Genomic DNA, 20,861 nt, shown 5'->3' with positions numbered 1-20,861 from the left:
CCTGACTGTATATTCTGGGGGTGTCGATGAGGTCCCAGTGAGGGAGACACTAATGGTGGGAGACAGACTTATACCATGAGCTTGTATCAGAGAGCTGGAAACTGGCAAATACTGAATGATAAACCTCCTTAATGCTGTGCAGAGTGACAAACACAGCAAAACAGCTACAGTATTGCTGTAAGTGAGGTTCCTCAGGACATATGAATATCGGAGCACTGTCCCTGTATACACTGCTGAAAGAGGCTGCGAGTGACCATCGGGGCACTTGTATCCTATGTATATCTGCACGAACAGACTGCCGCATCAACTCGCGGTGTTAGTAAATCATGCGGAGGCAGTGACTGATCTGCGCGTGCACGTGTGTGGAAGGAGCCGACGCGCGCGTTTCGCGAGAGGCTTTCTCAAGGCGAATGGTGAGTATCACTAAGGATACCCTGCAGTTAGGCAGGTATTTATAGGGCCCCCAGTGATGACGTCATTGGTTAACCCCTGATGTGCCTTGATATGCTAGGTTCTGTGAATGAGCACAGTGAGTGTACCAATGTGTATGACTGCATACCCTGCACATTGCAATATTAAAGTTCTGACTAAATCCTATGTTGTTGCCTTATTGCCAGATACATGCAAAGTGAAGTAATAATGCACTTCAGATCTGCCACAGGGGTAGTAATGGTTGATATTAAGTATGATCATGTGAATAAATAAATCATTTTGTTAGGGTCCAGAGTGGCCCTATGAGTCACTATGTGACCTCTCTAAGGTGGTCTTGGTGGTCTTTGCACAGGATTGGGTAGCTACCTGACGCAGGCATGGCAATGCTACTGGGTTTACATACCAGCGGTGATGAGGACAAGAAGCGAATTTGGTGGACAAAGGGGGTGCATACATGCATGGTCCAGGGGTAGTGCTATGGGGAAGTACACTACCGTTATAGGAATGGGGTGTATAGAAATCCCTCATTGAGACCTCTAGGGGCCAGGCTCCCAAGTGTGTAAATCCATTTGGCTTCTATTTGGAGAAGGACTTTGTCCCAGTCTCCTTTCCGAAGTCCTCTTGTTGGATGATCGATCCCACAGAAGGTGATGGCCTTAAGGTCCCCGCCATGACACTGATTAACGTGTCTTGACAGGGGTTTATCAGCCTTATTCCTCACTGTTCCTATATGCTCAAGTACCCGCTGTTTAAGGCATCTGCCTGTCTTCCCCACATAGATCTTACCACAGACACACTTGCCTTGATATATGACACCTATACTGAGGCAGTTGATGAAGCTGCGTATAGGGTACGACTTAGTATCATTCCAATTTCCAAATTGTTTTGTGGTGTTCATATACTGGCAGGCCCTGCATCGCTGGCAGGTATATGATCCGGTAGGTTTTGGTGGTAACCAAGTTCTTGGTGTCTCCTCCACAAAGTGACTATGGACCAGTAGGTCACGTAAGTTCTTAGCTCGTCTGCTAGTCATGGAGGGGCGATCTTTGGTGACTCCTCTTAGGAGATCGTCCGCTCTGAGGATGGGCCAGTGTTTTTCCAGGATGGCTCTCGCCTTAGGCCATTCTCGGTTGAAAGTACCTATGAAACGGATCACTTTGTCTTGTATTGTGGGTGGTTTGTCCATTATGAGGGTTCTGCGTGAGGTATATTTTGCTCTCTTATAGGCCTTTTTGATACTCTTCCGGCTATACCCTCTATCCACAAAGCGTTGTGTCATAGTTTTTGACTGTTTTTCGTACTCCTGATCAGTGCTACAGTTCCTCTTGAGTCGGAGGAATTGGCCTGTCGGTATGCCATGAACCTGGGCCCTCGGATGGTGACTGCTGGCTTCCAAAAGGTTATTTGTGGCAGTTGCTTTGCGATAAATGGTGGTGTGAAGAAGGCCCTCATTACCCCTTGAGATTTGTAAATCTAGGAAACACATGGTGTCCTTATTGTATTCCAATGTAAGGTGGAGATTGAACATGTTCGTGTTGAGCTTACTAATGAACTCTTTGAGGACTCCCTCTGGGCCTCGCCACAGGATGAACACATCATCGATGTAGCGGACCCAGAGGTCAATGTGATCAGTATATGCCTCCAGACCTTCTGTAAATACTACCTGGGATTCCCACCATCCCAGGTAGAGGTTGGCATAAGTGGGGGCACATTTGGTGCCCATTGCCGTGCCCCTAAGTTGGTGGTATATTTTACGGTCAAAAAGAAAGTAGTTCCGTGTCAACACGAATCTGAGCAGATCTAAGGTGAATGTATTATGTTTGGTATACCAGCAGCCCCTTGTCTTTAGGAAGTAGGATACTGCCTCAAGGCCATATTCATGGTCAATGCTGGTATAAAGACCCTCTACGTCAAGGCTGACCATGATGGTGTCTTCGCTGATACATACATCGTCCAGCCTTTTAAGGACATCCTTAGTGTCCCTCAAGTAGGATGGTAGGGCCTTGACGAAAGGCCTGAGTACTCGGTCTACATAGGAACTTGCCCGCTCGGTAAGATTTCCTATTCCAGACACAATTGGTCTGCCTGGAGGGGGAGTCTTGTTTTTATGTAGTTTGGGCAGGCTGTAGAAAGTAGCTATTTTTGGTGTTTTGACCCATATATAGGCTAATTCATTTTTATCAATGACCTTGTCTTCAAGGGCTTTTTGAAGAATGTTAATCAGTTCAGTGTTGAATTTCATTGTGGGGTCTCCTTCAAGTGTCTCATAACAGAGGGGGTCTGATAGAAGTCTCAAATTTTCCTTTTTATAGCTGTTTTTATTGAGAATTACTAGATTTCCCCCTTTGTCCGATGGTTTTATGACTATTTTGTCATTTGTGGCTAGTTCCTTGAGTGCTTTTCTCTCCTCAATTGTCAAGTTGTTAGGGAGTCTACTCAATTTAAGATGTTCTAAATCTTTAGTAACTAGATCCACGAATACATCAATATTCGAGAAGTTTTCACTGAAGGGAATGAACTTTGAGCTTGGTCGTAGGTCAGTAAACGGGCCCTCGCCAGGAGGTCTTTCACTCTCCTCTAGAAGTGCTCTTAAATTTTCATGTATCTCCATGTCTTGTGTATCAAGAGGTGTTACGTCCATTGAGTTAGCTATTCTAATCTCTCTTAGACGGAAGAATTTGTGGAGTTTCAATTTCCTGCCGAAAAGGTTAACATCTTTGACCCACTCGAATAGGTCCATGCTTGTTGTAGGAGAATAAGACAGGCCTTTGCTAAGTAGCTTTAGATGGTGTTCACTTAGAGTCATGTCCGACAGATTCACTATCTGTAGTTTGGCACTGTTTAGTATCTCGGGGGTTTCCCCTTCTTCTTCTGATACTGTGACCCTGTTGCTCGGCTCCTTAGCACCCAGACCCTTTCCTCTTCTTGTTTTCCTTTGGGTTTTTGGCCTGATGCAGTTCGGTGCTGTTCTAAAAAAGGAACCTGGGGTGGGGGCAGGGTATGTGATGTGGAGGCAAGCTGATGTGTCATACCCTCAGTTAGCAGTTCCGTTATAATTTGACCAAGAAAAAGCCCCAAACTAAGCCACCAGAACAAGCATCATCCACTGAGTGGGAAATATCAGACAGCGAGGATGAAAGACCACTATCACTGCTAACTGAGGGTATGACACATCAGCTTGCCTCCACATCACATACCCTGCCCCCACCCCAGGTTCCTTTTTTAGAACAGCACCGAACTGCATCAGGCCAAAAACCCAAAGGAAAACAAGAAGAGGAAAGGGTCTGGGTGCTAAGGAGCCGAGCAACAGGGTCACAGTATCAGAAGAAGAAGGGGAAACCCCCGAGATACTAAACAGTGCCAAACTACAGATAGTGAATCTGTCGGACATGACTCTAAGTGAACACCATCTAAAGCTAATTAGCAAAGGCCTGTCTTATTCTCCTACAACAAGCATGGACCTATTCGAGTGGGTCAAAGATGTTAACCTTTTCGGCAGGAAATTGAAACTCCACAAATTCTTCCGTCTAAGAGAGATTAGAATAGCTAACTCAATGGACGTAACACCTCTTGATACACAAGACATGGAGATACATGAAAATTTAAGAGCACTTCTAGAGGAGAGTGAAAGACCTCCTGGCGAGGGCCCGTTTACTGACCTACGACCAAGCTCAAAGTTCATTCCCTTCAGTGAAAACTTCTCGAATATTGATGTATTCGTGGATCTAGTTACTAAAGATTTAGAACATCTTAAATTGAGTAGACTCCCTAACAACTTGACAATTGAGGAGAGAAAAGCACTCAAGGAACTAGCCACAAATGACAAAATAGTCATAAAACCATCGGACAAAGGGGGAAATCTAGTAATTCTCAATAAAAACAGCTATAAAAAGGAAAATTTGAGACTTCTATCAGACCCCCTCTGTTATGAGACACTTGAAGGAGACCCCACAATGAAATTCAACACTGAACTGATTAACATTCTTCAAAAAGCCCTTGAAGACAAGGTCATTGATAAAAATGAATTAGCCTATATATGGGTCAAAACACCAAAAATAGCTACTTTCTACAGCCTGCCCAAACTACATAAAAACAAGACTCCCCCTCCAGGCAGACCAATTGTGTCTGGAATAGGAAATCTTACCGAGCGGGCAAGCTCCTATGTAGACCGAGTACTCAGGCCTTTCGTCAAGGCCCTACCATCCTACTTGAGGGACACTAAGGATGTCCTTAAAAGGCTGGACGATGTATGTATCAGCGAAGACACCATCATGGTCAGCCTTGACGTAGAGGGTCTTTATACCAGCATTGACCATGAATATGGCCTTGAGGCAGTATCCTACTTCCTAAAGACAAGGGGCTGCTGGTATACCAAACATAATACATTCACCTTAGATCTGCTCAGATTCGTGTTGACACGGAACTACTTTCTTTTTGACCGTAAAATATACCACCAACTTAGGGGCACGGCAATGGGCACCAAATGTGCCCCCACTTATGCCAACCTCTACCTGGGATGGTGGGAATCCCAGGTAGTATTTACAGAAGGTCTGGAGGCATATACTGATCACATTGACCTCTGGGTCCGCTACATCGATGATGTGTTCATCCTGTGGCGAGGCCCAGAGGGAGTCCTCAAAGAGTTCATTAGTAAGCTCAACACGAACATGTTCAATCTCCACCTTACATTGGAATACAATAAGGACACCATGTGTTTCCTAGATTTACAAATCTCAAGGGGTAATGAGGGCCTTCTTCACACCACCATTTATCGCAAAGCAACTGCCACAAATAACCTTTTGGAAGCCAGCAGTCACCATCCGAGGGCCCAGGTTCATGGCATACCGACAGGCCAATTCCTCCGACTCAAGAGGAACTGTAGCACTGATCAGGAGTACGAAAAACAGTCAAAAACTATGACACAACGCTTTGTGGATAGAGGGTATAGCCGGAAGAGTATCAAAAAGGCCTATAAGAGAGCAAAATATACCTCACGCAGAACCCTCATAATGGACAAACCACCCACAATACAAGACAAAGTGATCCGTTTCATAGGTACTTTCAACCGAGAATGGCCTAAGGCGAGAGCCATCCTGGAAAAACACTGGCCCATCCTCAGAGCGGACGATCTCCTAAGAGGAGTCACCAAAGATCGCCCCTCCATGACTAGCAGACGAGCTAAGAACTTACGTGACCTACTGGTCCATAGTCACTTTGTGGAGGAGACACCAAGAACTTGGTTACCACCAAAACCTACCGGATCATATACCTGCCAGCGATGCAGGGCCTGCCAGTATATGAACACCACAAAACAATTTGGAAATTGGAATGATACTAAGTCGTACCCTATACGCAGCTTCATCAACTGCCTCAGTATAGGTGTCATATATCAAGGCAAGTGTGTCTGTGGTAAGATCTATGTGGGGAAGACAGGCAGATGCCTTAAACAGCGGGTACTTGAGCATATAGGAACAGTGAGGAATAAGGCTGATAAACCCCTGTCAAGACACGTTAATCAGTGTCATGGCGGGGACCTTAAGGCCATCACCTTCTGTGGGATCGATCATCCAACAAGAGGACTTCGGAAAGGAGACTGGGACAAAGTCCTTCTCCAAATAGAAGCCAAATGGATTTACACACTTGGGAGCCTGGCCCCTAGAGGTCTCAATGAGGGATTTCTATACACCCCATTCCTATAACGGTAGTGTACTTCCCCATAGCACTACCCCTGGACCATGCATGTATGCACCCCCTTTGTCCACCAAATTCGCTTCTTGTCCTCATCACCGCTGGTATGTAAACCCAGTAGCATTGCCATGCCTGCGTCAGGTAGCTACCCAATCCTGTGCAAAGACCACCAAGACCACCTTAGAGAGGTCACATAGTGACTCATAGGGCCACTCTGGACCCTAACAAAATGATTTATTTATTCACATGATCATACTTAATATCAACCATTACTACCCCTGTGGCAGATCTGAAGTGCATTATTACTTCACTTTGCATGTATCTGGCAATAAGGCAACAACATAGGATTTAGTCAGAACTTTAATATTGCAATGTGCAGGGTATGCAGTCATACACATTGGTACACTCACTGTGCTCATTCACAGAACCTAGCATATCAAGGCACATCAGGGGTTAACCAATGACGTCATCACTGGGGGCCCTATAAATACCTGCCTAACTGCAGGGTATCCTTAGTGATACTCACCATTCGCCTTGAGAAAGCCTCTCGCGAAACGCGCGCGTCGGCTCCTTCCACACACGTGCACGCGCAGATCAGTCACTGCCTCCGCATGATTTACTAACACCGCGAGTTGATGCGGCAGTCTGTTCGTGCATATATACATAGGATACAAGTGCCCCGATGGTCACTCGCAGCCTCTTTCAGCAGTGTATACAGGGACAGTGCTCCGATATTCATATGTCCTGAGGAACCTCACTTACAGCAATACTGTAGCTGTTTTGCTGTGTTTGTCACTCTGCACAGCATTAAGGAGGTTTATCATTCAGTATTTGCCAGTTTCCAGCTCTCTGATACAAGCTCATGGTATAAGTCTGTCTCCCACCATTAGTGTCTCCCTCACTGGGACCTCATCGACACCCCCAGAATATACAGTCAGGATACCTACCCCTTACAAGCATAACGCAGGTTACTATAGGTCCACACACCCCTGGACATTACATTCAGTGGGTTACCTAAGGTCATCCTGACACCTATATGGGTATACAGACCTACACAGGGGAGCTTAACTGATTGAATTGATTACAACTGATGTACATAGTTTATTTGCTCTTCATGTATGTTAGTTGCTATAAGTCACATATACTATCACCTACTAGGATATAATACCAGCATTGTGACTTATAGTCTCAGCACATACCCGGACACACCTGGAGTATTCACTTACCACACAGGTCCACATCAGGAATTCTGTGCTAATATGTTACCAGCAGTTTATTAAAACCCTCTGGTACACTTATGAGTCCGATCCGGAGCCAACACGGCTACTTTATTCAGGATCTACCTACCTTCAGTACGTCGTTCTATCAACCATTTCTTAATATATACTGTTATTAATAAAGATTATGTTTTAAACCATTCACTATTCTTCAGAGAGTGAACCTGAGTGCTAAATTGGGTTCTTTCCCTCACCTTTCTACCATTGTAAATATCAGCAAATTCCAAGAGATAGTAGAGAATTTAGGGCTAACTATGCGTATAGAGCTGTTTATTAGTGCTGGATACTATTTAGCAGCACTGATAGTGTTCTTTTGATTCATCTGCTAATCTTAAAGCCTGACATTGAGATTATTGGATGTACCTAGTAACAGGGTATTTTACTCTAGATACACAATACTGTAGCCCATATACATCTAGTCACCAGCATGGAGCAATAAACAGAATATATCCATGTGGTCATTAGCAGAATAGAATCACTGCAGCACTGTACTGTAGTTTGATTGAATCTGTCATCAGACATCGATTCACGTCACCAGTAAATGTATTGAAAATACTGGGGATATTCGCATTCACGCATCCCATTCTTCGGGACTGCATAGAATTCCTATGCCTTACAAGTCTATTTCTAATTTTATTTCTATTTGAAATCGTAATAAAGTTTATATTTTTAACAGGCTATCAAGTTTGCGTCATTAAGACTTATATATGTATATTTTGTTAGGTCATTTGTGCACCACCAATAGGGATCTTTCCATATGGGAAGTGTTCCTAAAACACAACCCATTTTTCTTTGATACTGTATGTTATTTTGCACACTCGGCAAAATGCTCTGTACACACAGAAATAACGACAATACATACATTTTTTTTAGAACTAATACTTTAAGCCACCGTACAATTTATTTATTTATTTTAATCATTTTTTTTCCCCTTTCATTTCAGTTGCGGTGTTTTCACCTATTTTACCAAATACAACCTAACTGCAATTCAAAATGAATCGCATACACTGATTCCTGCATTACATATTAAAACTTCTGTTTACTGATGTTAGCCTCTTTCAGGCTTACATGAGTGTGGCTATATTTTTGTTCTCTTTGTTGTATTTTAATAGAGCAATGACAGAAGGTGTTTTTCATTTTTCCATTGGTGTTCACAGGGAAGGTTGGAAAAAATCTGCAATATATATGTATATATATTTGATGTGACGATGACAGCTTGTGGGGAACAGATAGGCAGATAAAGCCTCATAATCAAGAGAAGGTGCATGTCCTCTGGGTCTTAGATTATATTTATACTAGAGGGGTGGTCATGTTGCATCCCTCCACTAAACCACAATGGTCGGGGAGGCATTTTTACTTTGTGTGATACACATGATAATAAAAAAGACTTGGACAACCTGAGAAATAAAAACAGAACTTTGATCAGAAGAAGGTGATCATCTTGCTTTCCTTTCACAAATGCACTAATGTGTTTACTCAAAACAAGTGTGGTAATGAGGTTTAATGGATACAGCCTTCAACATTTATAGTCCTGAAGTAGATGCAATTTTATTGTTACCATTTGTTATGATAATTAACATGACATTACTAAGGTTTTTGCAAAGTTGGTATCTACCTCCAACTTGTTTCCTGAGGTTTTGTCATATCTTTCTTTTGCACACTTATCTTTCGATGTTTAGCAGTATACTTTCTTTGAAGGAAATTGCCAGTATGTTGGATTTTTGTTCACAGAAAGACTCCTTGAAGGAAGCAGGTCTCACAGATGTGGAAAGCGGGAAATCATTTCCAGAGGATATTCATAGCATAAATGCTTACCTTGGGTGAGTAAAAACGGAATCTTCGTGCCAACTTTTATATGTGTTAATTTCGAAAGATTTTACATAGATCAAGTACTGCTTATGGTAAACGTATGAGCTGTACGTAACTAACAAGCCATGTGAATGAAGATATTCTTCCTGAAGTGTGTGAGCGGGGCATTTGTGTGGAGTTGATCTCCAAAATCATGCATGGCACATACAGTGTTAGTACTTTTGACCTAAGATGAAGGGTTTCTTATGTCCACGTATCCCCACTCGGTGAAAACTATATGCCAGATACTGTCTGTATTGAGTAATTGCTAACATTCATTTGAGCATACACATCTTGGGGAGCACTGATTGCTGCAGTCATTGGGCACCCCCCATCGGATGCACTATACCCTATTTCCTCAATTCTAAGCCGCACCTTTTTTTCGATTTTCACATGTCTGAAATCGGGGTGCGTCTTAGAATCGATGTATTTAAAAAAAAAGTGTCTACAGTACAAACCCCCTCTTTTCACTTAACATGTTTCAGGAGAGGTCCCATGTCAGCGGAGGATGAAGTGTGCGGCGGCGGTAGAGGTCCCGTGTCTGCAGATGGTTGAAGATGGACAGCGGGCGGGAGTGCGGTGGGACAGGTCCCAAGTCTGCAGGTGAATGAAGATAAGAATACAGCGGGCGTGCGGTGGCGGCTAATAGATCATAATAGCATGAGCAGAGCAGCATAGGGGAACGGCTTGGAAGGTGCACACAGTAACAACAGAAGTTGACCGGTGTGCACCTCCCAAGCCATTCCCCCTATGCCGCTCTGCTCGGCTCTCCTGCTATTATAATCTCCTGCCGTCGCACCCCACCGCACGCCCGCTGTCTTCTTATCTTCATTCACCTGCAGACTTGGGACCTGTCCTGCTGCCGCACACCCACCCGCTGTCCATCTTCAACCATCTGCAGACGTGGGACATCTCCTGTCGTTGCCGCCCGCTTCATCCTCCGCTGACATGGGACCTCTCCTGAAACATGGTAAGTGAACAAGTAATTTCCCTCGATTGTAAGGGCCAAATCGATGGCGCGTCTTACAATCGAAGGCGTCTTACAATCGAGGAAATACGGTAGTTTGGGATGATTGCACGCTGTGTCAGAGCTGAGCTACTCTCCCACACTATACAGGACAAAGAGGCTGCATAATAAAATCCTTTAAAAAATACATTTAAAAAAAAAAGAATACTTGAATAAGAAAGACTAAGAAAACAATACAGAAGTAATGTAAAACATAATAGTTATGGGTTAGGGGTGTGAGAACATAATGTTCTCTCCCAGCATATAAGAAAGGAGCGCAACGAGAAATGGTGTGAGTATAAAATCATTTATATAATAATAGACATGTATTTTTTTTCTGCTGAAGTCCCGTTGATCGCAGAAGGTTACGGAGCAGCAGGAGGGATCTACATCGCTGACAAAGATTTGAGAATCAGCGTGTGGTTTTGTCTCTCCTAGCATATCCATGTTCTTCTTTCCAGTTACATTGAAAACATCCATCATAAACAGGATGCCATACAGTAAGCATATTGCTTGCTATAGAAAGCCAGGCTTAACCGCATTCACCTATTCACTGCCTGAGCGTCTTGTAGCCAGACGCACCAACCGCATTCCCAGGATCCAGGCTGAAGTCTTCACCTGAGAGGAAGTGGGACTCCTCTAAACGAAATTATCCTGCTTATCTCTTTAGTTTTGGTCAAGGAAGACTATTTGACTTGCAAATCTAAAAGGTACAAAAAGTGGGGATAAGAGCAACAGCATAAGGCAAAGTGAGGCCCTGTCCTGAAGAGCTTACAGGCACCATAGGAGTAAAAGTGCATTATTAAAAGTCAGGCAGGTTGAGTGCATCTGGAGTCCATAATAGAGGGGTAGATCATTTGATGAGATGTTTCTTTTCAGATGTACATTTTCAGCTGGGCTTTAAAAGCAGAAAGTGAAGATGCTTGGCGGCTATTGAGTGGGAGAGAGTTCCATGGGTAGGGAGAGATTAGTGACAAAGGTTTAAGACGGGAGAGGGCAAAGATAAGATAACCTTGGGTTGAGCGTGACAGAGTAGGGGTGCAATGAGAGTGTAGAGCCTTAAAGAAAATGAGAAGGTTTTTTTTAATTTACAAGGCACAAAATAAGTTATGGTGAGAAAAAGTTTTAAAAAAACTTCCACTGTACTGTATACAGCAAATAAAAAAAACCACTTGTGAGCACATTCACATGTCTCAGACAGGTTCACAAACCCGCCTTTCCCCATTATCTCTTAGCATACAATGCTTTGATTGCAGTCAGGGATTCTGGATAATGACATACAAATGAGCACTCCGTCAATTTTATTTGGTCAAAATAGATGTCTGTGAGTAGGTTTACTGGCTCTGCACTTTTTTAACCCAGACTGTGCTGAAGATGCTGTGTGATACGACAGGCATAAGCTTAGAGGGGTCCATGATAAAATGGACAAGAAGCAAAAAGTGACAGAATGTGAGTGCTCATTTGCATGTCATTACCCAGAAACCCGAGCTGCAGGGGAAGCATTGTAAGAGATAATGGGTGAGGTTTTAACCCTGTCTGAGACATGAGAATGTGCTCACAGGTGGTATTTTAGGTGCTGTAGTTTACAGGCAAGAATGAGTAGAAGAGTGCAGGAGGTCACAAACCGATACTGTCCAGAAGAGCAAGAGATCATTCACCAGCAGCAGTTTGAGTGGCTTGTAAGGGTGAAAGATTGGAGGTAGAAATGCCAGATAAAATGTTGCAGTTATTGATACGGGAGAAAACATTAATGTTTAGTGGTTTTATAACTTGCCATTAGAAGATCATCTAGAAGTAGGTGGTGGTGAAGTTAAACCGTTAGAAGGGGGTCACCAGCCATCCATAAATTCTAATCCACTTCCTTGGGCTACTGTATGGTACAGAATTTTAAATGAGCCTTTTTGGGGGACTATTTTCTGCGTTTTCTGCCTTTGCCCTGGAGTTGCATCAGCTACTTTTTTGTCTATTTGTTTCACATTTTTTGTTGTTTTTTTTTTTTCTCCCCAAAAACTTTTAAAATAGAATTTGCCAAAATTGTTACAATTTTCTTGGGGGAAGAGTAGCTATTTTGTTTTCCGGAAGCTGTGATTTTTGAATATATAGAATATAGCCCTAAGCTCCACATGGAAAAATAAAAATGTGTCAACACTAATATTATAATAAAAAAAACCCCACAAAAGCTGATATGTAAGGGTGAACAGATTGGGGACCCTTGAAGGTAAGGAGGAGGGATTTTTTTTAAATGTGAACTGGAAGTAGATTGGACAATTGGTTTCAACAAGCACACCCAAACCACTCTTTGTGTGTGTGGTCAACTTAGGAAGAGAGGGATCCAGCGCTCAACGGATTTCTAAACAAAGAAAATTTATTTTGTGGCACAAAATAAATTTTCTTTATTTAGAAATCCGTGGAGCGCTGGATCCCTCTTTTCCTAAATTAACTTTGGATTTTCCTGGCAGGTACTTCCTTGAACCAGCAGCACCGGTAAACTGTATGATTTATCTTATCTTATTTGTGGAGTGCAGCCCTAACCCTCTGTACATTGTGTGTGTGGTCAAAGCAAGTATAATATTTAATAGTGACAATATAACTACTGTGAATAGTGACTATCAAAATGTGCTGCAATCACCTGAATACATTATAATGAAAAGTGCCACATATATAAATAAGACAACGGTCAGTGTAATTGACTGACACGTTGATATCTGTGGATTAAACACTTTTTTTGTACTAAGACCTCTGGAGTGCCGGCTCCATCTTATGTAAGGAGGTTGTGTCCTGCTGTATATATCTTCTCTGGTAGGGTTGATCTCTGTGCACCCAAGGCAGTTTTCTTAAATATCCAGTGAGTGCATCTAACTTTTTCTTTACATAGATAAATACGAAATAATATAATGCATAAAATTGCTGCTCAACCCTCAAGATGAACTGCTTCCAAAGTTCCTCAAAGTGTAGTTGTTTTTCCAAGCGAGGGGGAGCGCAAAGTATAACCAAAAGAGAAAACAATGGACAACCAATAGTGCAATATGTTAAACTCTGTGGGTGAGTTTGGAGCTTGGGCACTGCACAGAGTAAGAGGCTCGGTGTCGCGGGAGACCAGGTTTATCAACACATTTATACCGGGATCATATGATTCAGCAAAACAAGGAGGTAAAATAAATTGTAATTTATTTCAGGAAAAGACAAACACAATTTACACTAAAAATACACTTACTTTGGAAATCTGGGGTAACACAAACTACCTTTCCTAGTTGTAGGGGCTTATGACCAAGCTTTCCCTAGTAACCATTTTAAAACAAAAAGCAAAATAATCCAGACAGCTTTTCCTTCAAGTAGCCTCTTGCTGCTGGAGACTTACTCAGAGCTTGGAATTCTTGGAACACACATTGAATCACACCTCTGGGATGGTGACTAGCTGTCTTATACACTTTGGGACAGGCAGTCCCACAACTTGTCCACCAACCCCCAGCGTGGGAATTTAATCGCTTACCAATTACACACTTTGCCAGGTTTGTGAAAGCTGGCACCTCTGGCTTCAGAAAAGTAAGAGGGCATGTGCACAGATCGCCATCTTGCTCACTTACTATTCTAAGCCCCCTGCAGGCTCAGTGCCCAAAAGTCTGGTGCAAGTGACAACTGGCCAGGTAGCTTACCTTCATCCCAGGATGCTAGCACTTAACTTGGCTATCCTGCCCATCTGGCTGCTCAAACCTACGGCACAAGTGTTACTTTGATCTATGGGACTTCCAGGACACAACCTGGCACCAAAACCTGGGGTGGCTAGGAGTTCTCCTTTGATCCCGAGATGAAAAGACCCTGCCATATGTTACATGTATAAAGTAAAACATATTTTCTTAAAACACTGCTGGTTAATAAAATATACTTCTATACTGTACACACTTCTGTTAAAATATGTTACAGCCTTTTGGTGTATTGAGATAGAGAGTAAACTACCCTGCTTCCTTTACACTAGCCTGTATCCCTTACACACTGCAAGGCAACACATACGCAATACACGGGTCCAAGAGCTAACACTCCTTAAGACCCCAAAACACCGTTCAGGGGCCCATCAAGTGGGCTTAACCTTTATTAGTGAGCCTGGTTACCCCCTCACCGTCACACTCGGTACCTCCTGCTTTTGTGCTAAAGGGTCCAGATTTTTATAATGGAGCTTGACTCAGACTACACTTGGTATGTTCTTGAATGCCGCAAAAATCTTTCTGATAGTAGTTTTATTATTGTTTTTATCTATGACGTGGTCTGTCATGGGATGACAAATCATATAATTGGCAGCTTTAAATTGCTAGATATATCCATAACTTAAGGCAATTTGCTAACTTAATTCCATTTTAGTGCCCCTGTACAAAATGTGTTGTAATTAAAATAAGATAAGTGAGTAGAATTATTCGCAGTGGAGAAACAAGAGTTAACAAAGAGTGTCAGGCGGATGCTGTGGTTTACATGTGAATCATTGATTTTAGAGCCTGTACTTGAGAAACATAGAATATAAGATCACTAACAGAATGTTTTGTTTTTACAGAGCAAGACCAATTAGCAGGGCTCTGGATCTTGGAGCAGACATTGTTGTCACTGGGAGATGCGTAGACAGTGGCATTGTATTGGGACCACTTATACATTCCGTATGTACATACTTCTTCTTTTTCCGATTCTAACAATATACACATGCCTTATCCTCTTATCATGGTTAAAAACATTGCAGCTTTTCAGCACTTCTGATGCCATACATTGCAGTATTGTTAAACGGAAGGAGCTGTTAATAAGACTCACAGTATATAAACTACTCAGAGTGTACACATTACTCTGTATCATTTATTTGTTTGAACTCGCTAATGCACAGCCTTTTTTTTTGTTTTTTTACCTTTTAGCTCCAAATTTTAATGTAACTTAATCAAGTGTAAAGCACTTGATTACCTATGTTTTGTCGTGTTCTCCAGCACTCGCTCACTGCCCATGTGGTTATGTGTCTCCCTAGGGGAGAACAACTCCTGTAACCTCTGCTGTTAAAATGAACTGCCACATATATGCCAAAATTGAACATGGCTTTAATACCAAGTGCCAACTAAGGCTAATAAACAGATTTTGAAGACTTAGGCCTCGGACATGGTGCGCAGATGCGTCCGCACGCTGAACAAACAGACTGCCTTAAGGCAGACTTCGCGTCCATGCGGCATGCGTGTAGAAGTGGAAGTGGGCGCATGTTGCGCAAGAAATCAGTTCAAACTGATTTCTTGGCGCGACAGGCCAGTCACGTGAGCGGTTTGCCCAATGAGGGCGAACCATCTCCGTGACGCCCCTCGACACGCCCCCAGGGAAAGCACCCGCTTTCCCTCAGCCTCCGCGCGCCTCCGCACGGGAGAAGTCACTATGTCCAAGGCCTAAAACATCTATTTTATTTTATTTTTTTAATCACAAGGAATTAACAAATATAGCAAACAATCCCTGTAGTGTAAAAGGTATTTTTCATATATCAGCAAGTAGTTGCACATAAAAGCTATTTTATTTATTTCATTAATGTAAATTATTTGAATTTAGTTAAAATACAGAGAGATACAATTCTACTTACTGAATTGTGAGACGATTGTCAAAAAAATTCATCATCTCTGTGTGCGTTTTTCCTGCAGTAGAGAGTTTGAGAAATGTGAAGAAAAAACATAATTTTTTTTTTTATCAGTTCTGCAATTACTGTACGTATTTAAGTTTTTTGTTTGTTTAACCATGTTATTATCTATACACCCATCTGATATCACATTTCTACATGTACAAGAGGACTGTGTGAAGGCATGTTTACTTTATACAATATCAGTACATAATTATAGTCAGATTTCAACTTGATATAAATATATTGTAAAATATGTAGGGTGAATAAAAAAAAATCTCAAATTAGTTAGTAGTGACTAGCTAACTCCAGTGCAAGAGCACACCGAGAACAATTCATTGGTGGAAAAAATACTCCCTCATATATAAAACAAAGTAAAATTATTTACCAGCTATAAAATGTTTTGAAGTGAAAATTCTTAGCTGACAGTAGTTCATTGGAAAATCTCATAGGGTAAAATGGGTTGAGTTGTCAATTCCTATGAAACGGAAGTAGCATAATGGGGCAGCAGAAGGGGGGCACAAGTTCTCTGCACAGACCTCAGACTCTCGCTCTCCTCTGCGATCCTGAGGCCGCGTTTATAGTCCCGGCAACGTAGCGTCAAAACAAGTTGATTTAATCCGTCGCGTGTGCCTATAGTGGGCGTGACCAGGACAGCACGACACAGCGACCAAAATCGTTGACGTCAATGGAAAAAAAAAATTCCCGCCGACCACCGAGTGACGTCTGCGGCACGTGAGCGGTTCAGCCAATGAGGGCTAACCGCTCATGGCCATGCCCCCTGGTCACCGTCTCTTGTCTCCTACACTATAGATAGCTATGGATAGAAACCTCGCTCATATGAGCGAGGTTTCTATCCATAGCTATCTGTATCTTACCCACAGGCTCTCTTCTAAACCTGTTCTCCACCTCAGCTCCTCCTTTCCACTTATTTAGTGAGACAAGCCAGGTACAAACATGGCAGGCTTCCTTTCCAGGAACATGGATTTTAACGACTGGGAAGCAGACTCGGAAAGTATTTTCTCCACAACATTTACAATACAGGAACAATACCTACTGTGAACAATATAAAATTGTACTTCCAAAATATGGAAAGACTCTATAAAAAACAGTCGCGCCTCTGGTGGGAGGTATGTAGCCTCCAAAAATACGAAAAGAACAAGATGATACCGAGGGGATTGAGAGTGAATCTCTCGCCATCATATCACAATCTGCAAGATACATTTATAAAGAAATGGGATGAGACAATAAGCAAGTGCTCTCATGACCTCATGGCCCTTCTCATTGAGAATGAACTAGTGGAACTTAAGAAGGTGAACTGTGAGGTGGAGAAAAACAAGAAAGAAGCTGTCCAATGGAAAGAATCTCCGAACTTTGAAAAATACGAGAATATCCTCCAAAAAACTACGGACCAGTATGTCAAAGGAATAAAAGAGAGAAAACACACTAAATATATTCGTGATAGTGGCGATTACTCTAAGGGCAAGATCTATAAACACCACTTCAAGGCTGAAAAAACAAAAATGCAGGAGCATAGTGACTCGTCCACTGACTGGGATATGTCGGAAACAGAAGACAATAGCAGTTACCAAAATAAAGTGATGACTAGATCCAAAACAAACAAGGACAAAGTAACTAGACAGGCAGAAAGTCACGCACATCATTTTTTAGACCAGGCCCAGGAAGAAATAGATCATGGCCCAGAAAGACACGAAGAGGAGGGGTACTGGAGAGGAAGAGGAAGAGGACGGTGGTCCAATTACAGAAGGCAAAGGCGACGGAGACGATAGATACCAAGAACACAAACAAGAACAAATGTGAGATAATCAACCTCTCCGACACACCCTTAACAAACGCACAACTCAGCCTCCTTGAGAAAGGCCTCTCCTATGTTCCCTCCAACGCTTTGGATTTGTTTGAGGCAATAAAGGATATTAACCTTTTTGCCAGGAAAATGCTGTTGCATAAGTTTTTTAAAAGACGCGAACGCAACGTGTCACCGCAAGAATATGAAGAACTTATCCAAACACAAGACCAAGAACATCTACTACACCTAATCGATCTCCTTGAAGAAAAAAACCCGGGAGACGGACCCCATACGACTCTAAAACCAAAAAGCCGTTTCACGCCCCATCCGGATAGTTGTGCTAATGTCTCAACCTTCCTGAACCTGGTTACAAAAGACCTGGAGGCACTTAAAGTGAACAAAAATAAAAATCAAAGTAATCTAAGTAAACAGGAACAAGAAGCACTTAAAGAAATGAAAAACATGCAGGAGATTACAATAAAACCTGCCGACAAAGGAGGCAACCTTGTAATACTAAAAACAGAAGACTACAAAGCGGAAAACCTCCGACTGCTGGGAGATAAACAATGCTATAGGATCCTCTCCAACGATCCAACCACAATATTCCAAAAAGCACTGGGATCAATACTAAACAATGGCCTAGAAAGGAAAGTCATAACAAAAAGCGAATATGACTTTATGACATCAAAACAACCTACTGTAGCAACTTTCTACAGCATCCCCAAAGTACATAAGAACATCCGTAAACCACCAGGAAGACCTATAGTGTCAGGAATCGGATCACTTACCGAAAATCCAAGTGTCTACATTGATAAAGTACTTAGGAATTTTGTGACATCTCTGCCGTCCTATGTACAGGACACGAAGGATGTCCTTAATAGGCTAGAAGAGATACAGGTGAATAAAGACACGCTTCTAGTTAGTTTTGATGTGGAATCATTGTATACAAGCATAAAGCATGAATTTGGGCTCCTAGCAGTCAAACATTTCCTCTCCTCCCGTAGCTGCCTGTTCTCTGATCATAACACCTTTATCATTGAGTTGTTGGAGTTTGTATTAGAACATAATTATTTCCTGTTCGACTCAAAATACTATCTGCAAATACAGGGAACAGCAATGGGGACTACGTGTGCCCCTACCTACGCCAACCTATACCTAGGTTGGTGGGAGGAGATCAGTGTCTTCTCGGAGGCAATGTCTCTATATACGGATCATATAGATCTATGGATCCGGTACATAGATGACATCCTTCTTCTTTGGAATGGATCCAAACAGGACCTAGAGACGTTCCTTAAATTGCTAAATTGCAATGATCACAATCTGAAGCTGACTTCAGAAATAAGTGCTACCACTATCACGTTTCTAGACATACGTATCAGTATCAATAATGATGGCTACCTCACCACAAATAACTACAAAAAGAAAACTGCAAGCAACAGCTATCTGAGGGCTGACAGCTTTCACCCTCAAACCCTTATCAGGGGTATCCCCACAGGCCAGTATCTGCGCATAAGGAGAAATTGTTCGGATACTGAGACCTTCAAGGAACAAAGCATTGAAATGAAAAACAACTTCATTGCGAGGGGATACTCTAAACGCCAAATCAAAACGGCGTATCACAGAGCACTGAATACTCCACGAATTGATCTTTTGAAACCAAAAATACAAGATGAAAAAACAAAAACCAATGAAATACGCTGTATTGCCACCTTTCACAATCAGTGGAGAGACCTGAATAAAATACTAAGCAAACATTGGCACATCTTGACCAATGATGACGATCTCAAATTGGTTTTAAAGGATCATCCATCAGTGGTGTGGAGACGTGCAGCTAATATTAAGGATCATCTTGTACACAGTCATTTTAATATCGCAAACAAAAAAAGCAAAACATGGCTTACTGTTAAAGGCTCATACAAATGCCATCATTGTAAGGCGTGCAGTTATGTGAAGGAGAGCAAAAATTTCACGAACATGGGAGACACAAAATCCTACAAAATAAAACAATTCATAAATTGCAAAAGTTCGGGAATAATCTATCTCGCCACATGCATATGTGGTAAAAAATATGTTGGAAAAACAAAAAGGGAACTAAGGAAACGAGTTTTGGAGCATATTGGCTCCATTAGAAACTCTCTAGACACCCCTATCTCCCGCCATGTTAGAGAACATCATGCAGGGAACACCAACACTTTGACATTCCAAGGGATAGATCATATACTCCCAAGTATCCGCAGAGGTGATTGGGACAAGAAACTTCTGCAACGTGAATCCAGATGGATATACTTACTTAACACACAATGTCCATCTGGTATAAATGAAGGCTTTGCTTTCACTTCTTTCCTGTAAATAATTAGGTACAGTTAATACAGATAGGTTTTTCTCTAATCAATATTTATGTAGACTACAAGCACTATGCAAGTCAAAATTTTGGTCAGAGTTTTTCTAAGTATAGCATTTGGGTGCAGTACCTATGCACCACCAGCTCTAACTCGGCAACACACGCGTCCTATGGTCACCATGCCAACCACCGGGTATAAAACAGGAACTGGAGACGCAGTTACTCCCACCCCGGAAGAAGTCGCAAGTAAGCGACGAAACATGCAGCATGTCGGGTCTCTGCCGATATAATTGATTAAAAATTTCTACAGCAGATTAGAACTTAGCTCTATGTTTTCACTGTTACATTACAAACGTTGTAATACCAGCCTCTAGTCTCTTACATGGACCTCCGATCTGATACACCCATTTAAAGAGGTGTTAGCTCTGTTTTTAGCAGGGCTGTGCCACAAACAGATATACACTTTCCCAAACCACAAACGAAAAGTCTGCCCCTCTCTAGCTTCTATGTGCCTCTGATCCCCAAACAATAACAATATCACCTGGCAAACCGGCACACTGTGGGACTGCCTCCCGCTACTATTACAAATGCGGAGCTTCACTGACTGTTATAACAATATAACCATGACTGCATGGATAACACAACACCAGGTTTGCTGACTAAACATAGCATTACCTTATTGAATCAGCTATGGACACTGCAGACTCACCTTAAACTGTGCCGTTTCCAATAACACAAACTGCATACAGTATTCCCCGAGATTCAAGTATATGTACACGGGGTCTACGGGACAAGAATTCAGGGGCGCGAGGGGCTACACGGCAAACACGGCAGCCGAATTGGGC

The 20,861-nt window shown here is 42.3% G+C and overlaps 1 protein-coding gene across 3 annotated transcripts in view; it reads left to right on the top strand.

Moving 5' to 3' along the window:
• Positions 1 to 20,861, top strand: part of LOC142502068 (uncharacterized) — a 142,157-nt gene that overhangs the window by 38,265 nt on the left and 83,031 nt on the right. For all 3 annotated transcript variants that reach the window (XM_075612893.1, XM_075612879.1, XM_075612885.1), the window contains 2 exons: positions 9,129 to 9,217; positions 14,792 to 14,891. In XM_075612893.1, coding sequence (XP_075469008.1) covers positions 9,129 to 9,217; positions 14,792 to 14,891 — 189 coding nt within the window. The remainder of the gene's footprint in view (positions 1 to 9,128; positions 9,218 to 14,791; positions 14,892 to 20,861) is intronic.

The sequence above is a fragment of the Ascaphus truei genome, chromosome 1 (genome assembly GCF_040206685.1).
Source record: "Ascaphus truei isolate aAscTru1 chromosome 1, aAscTru1.hap1, whole genome shotgun sequence".
Lineage (NCBI taxonomy): Eukaryota > Metazoa > Chordata > Amphibia > Anura > Ascaphidae > Ascaphus > Ascaphus truei.
Note: the sequence above shows the minus strand (reverse complement) of the source record. Positions and strands in the feature narration are given on the sequence as shown.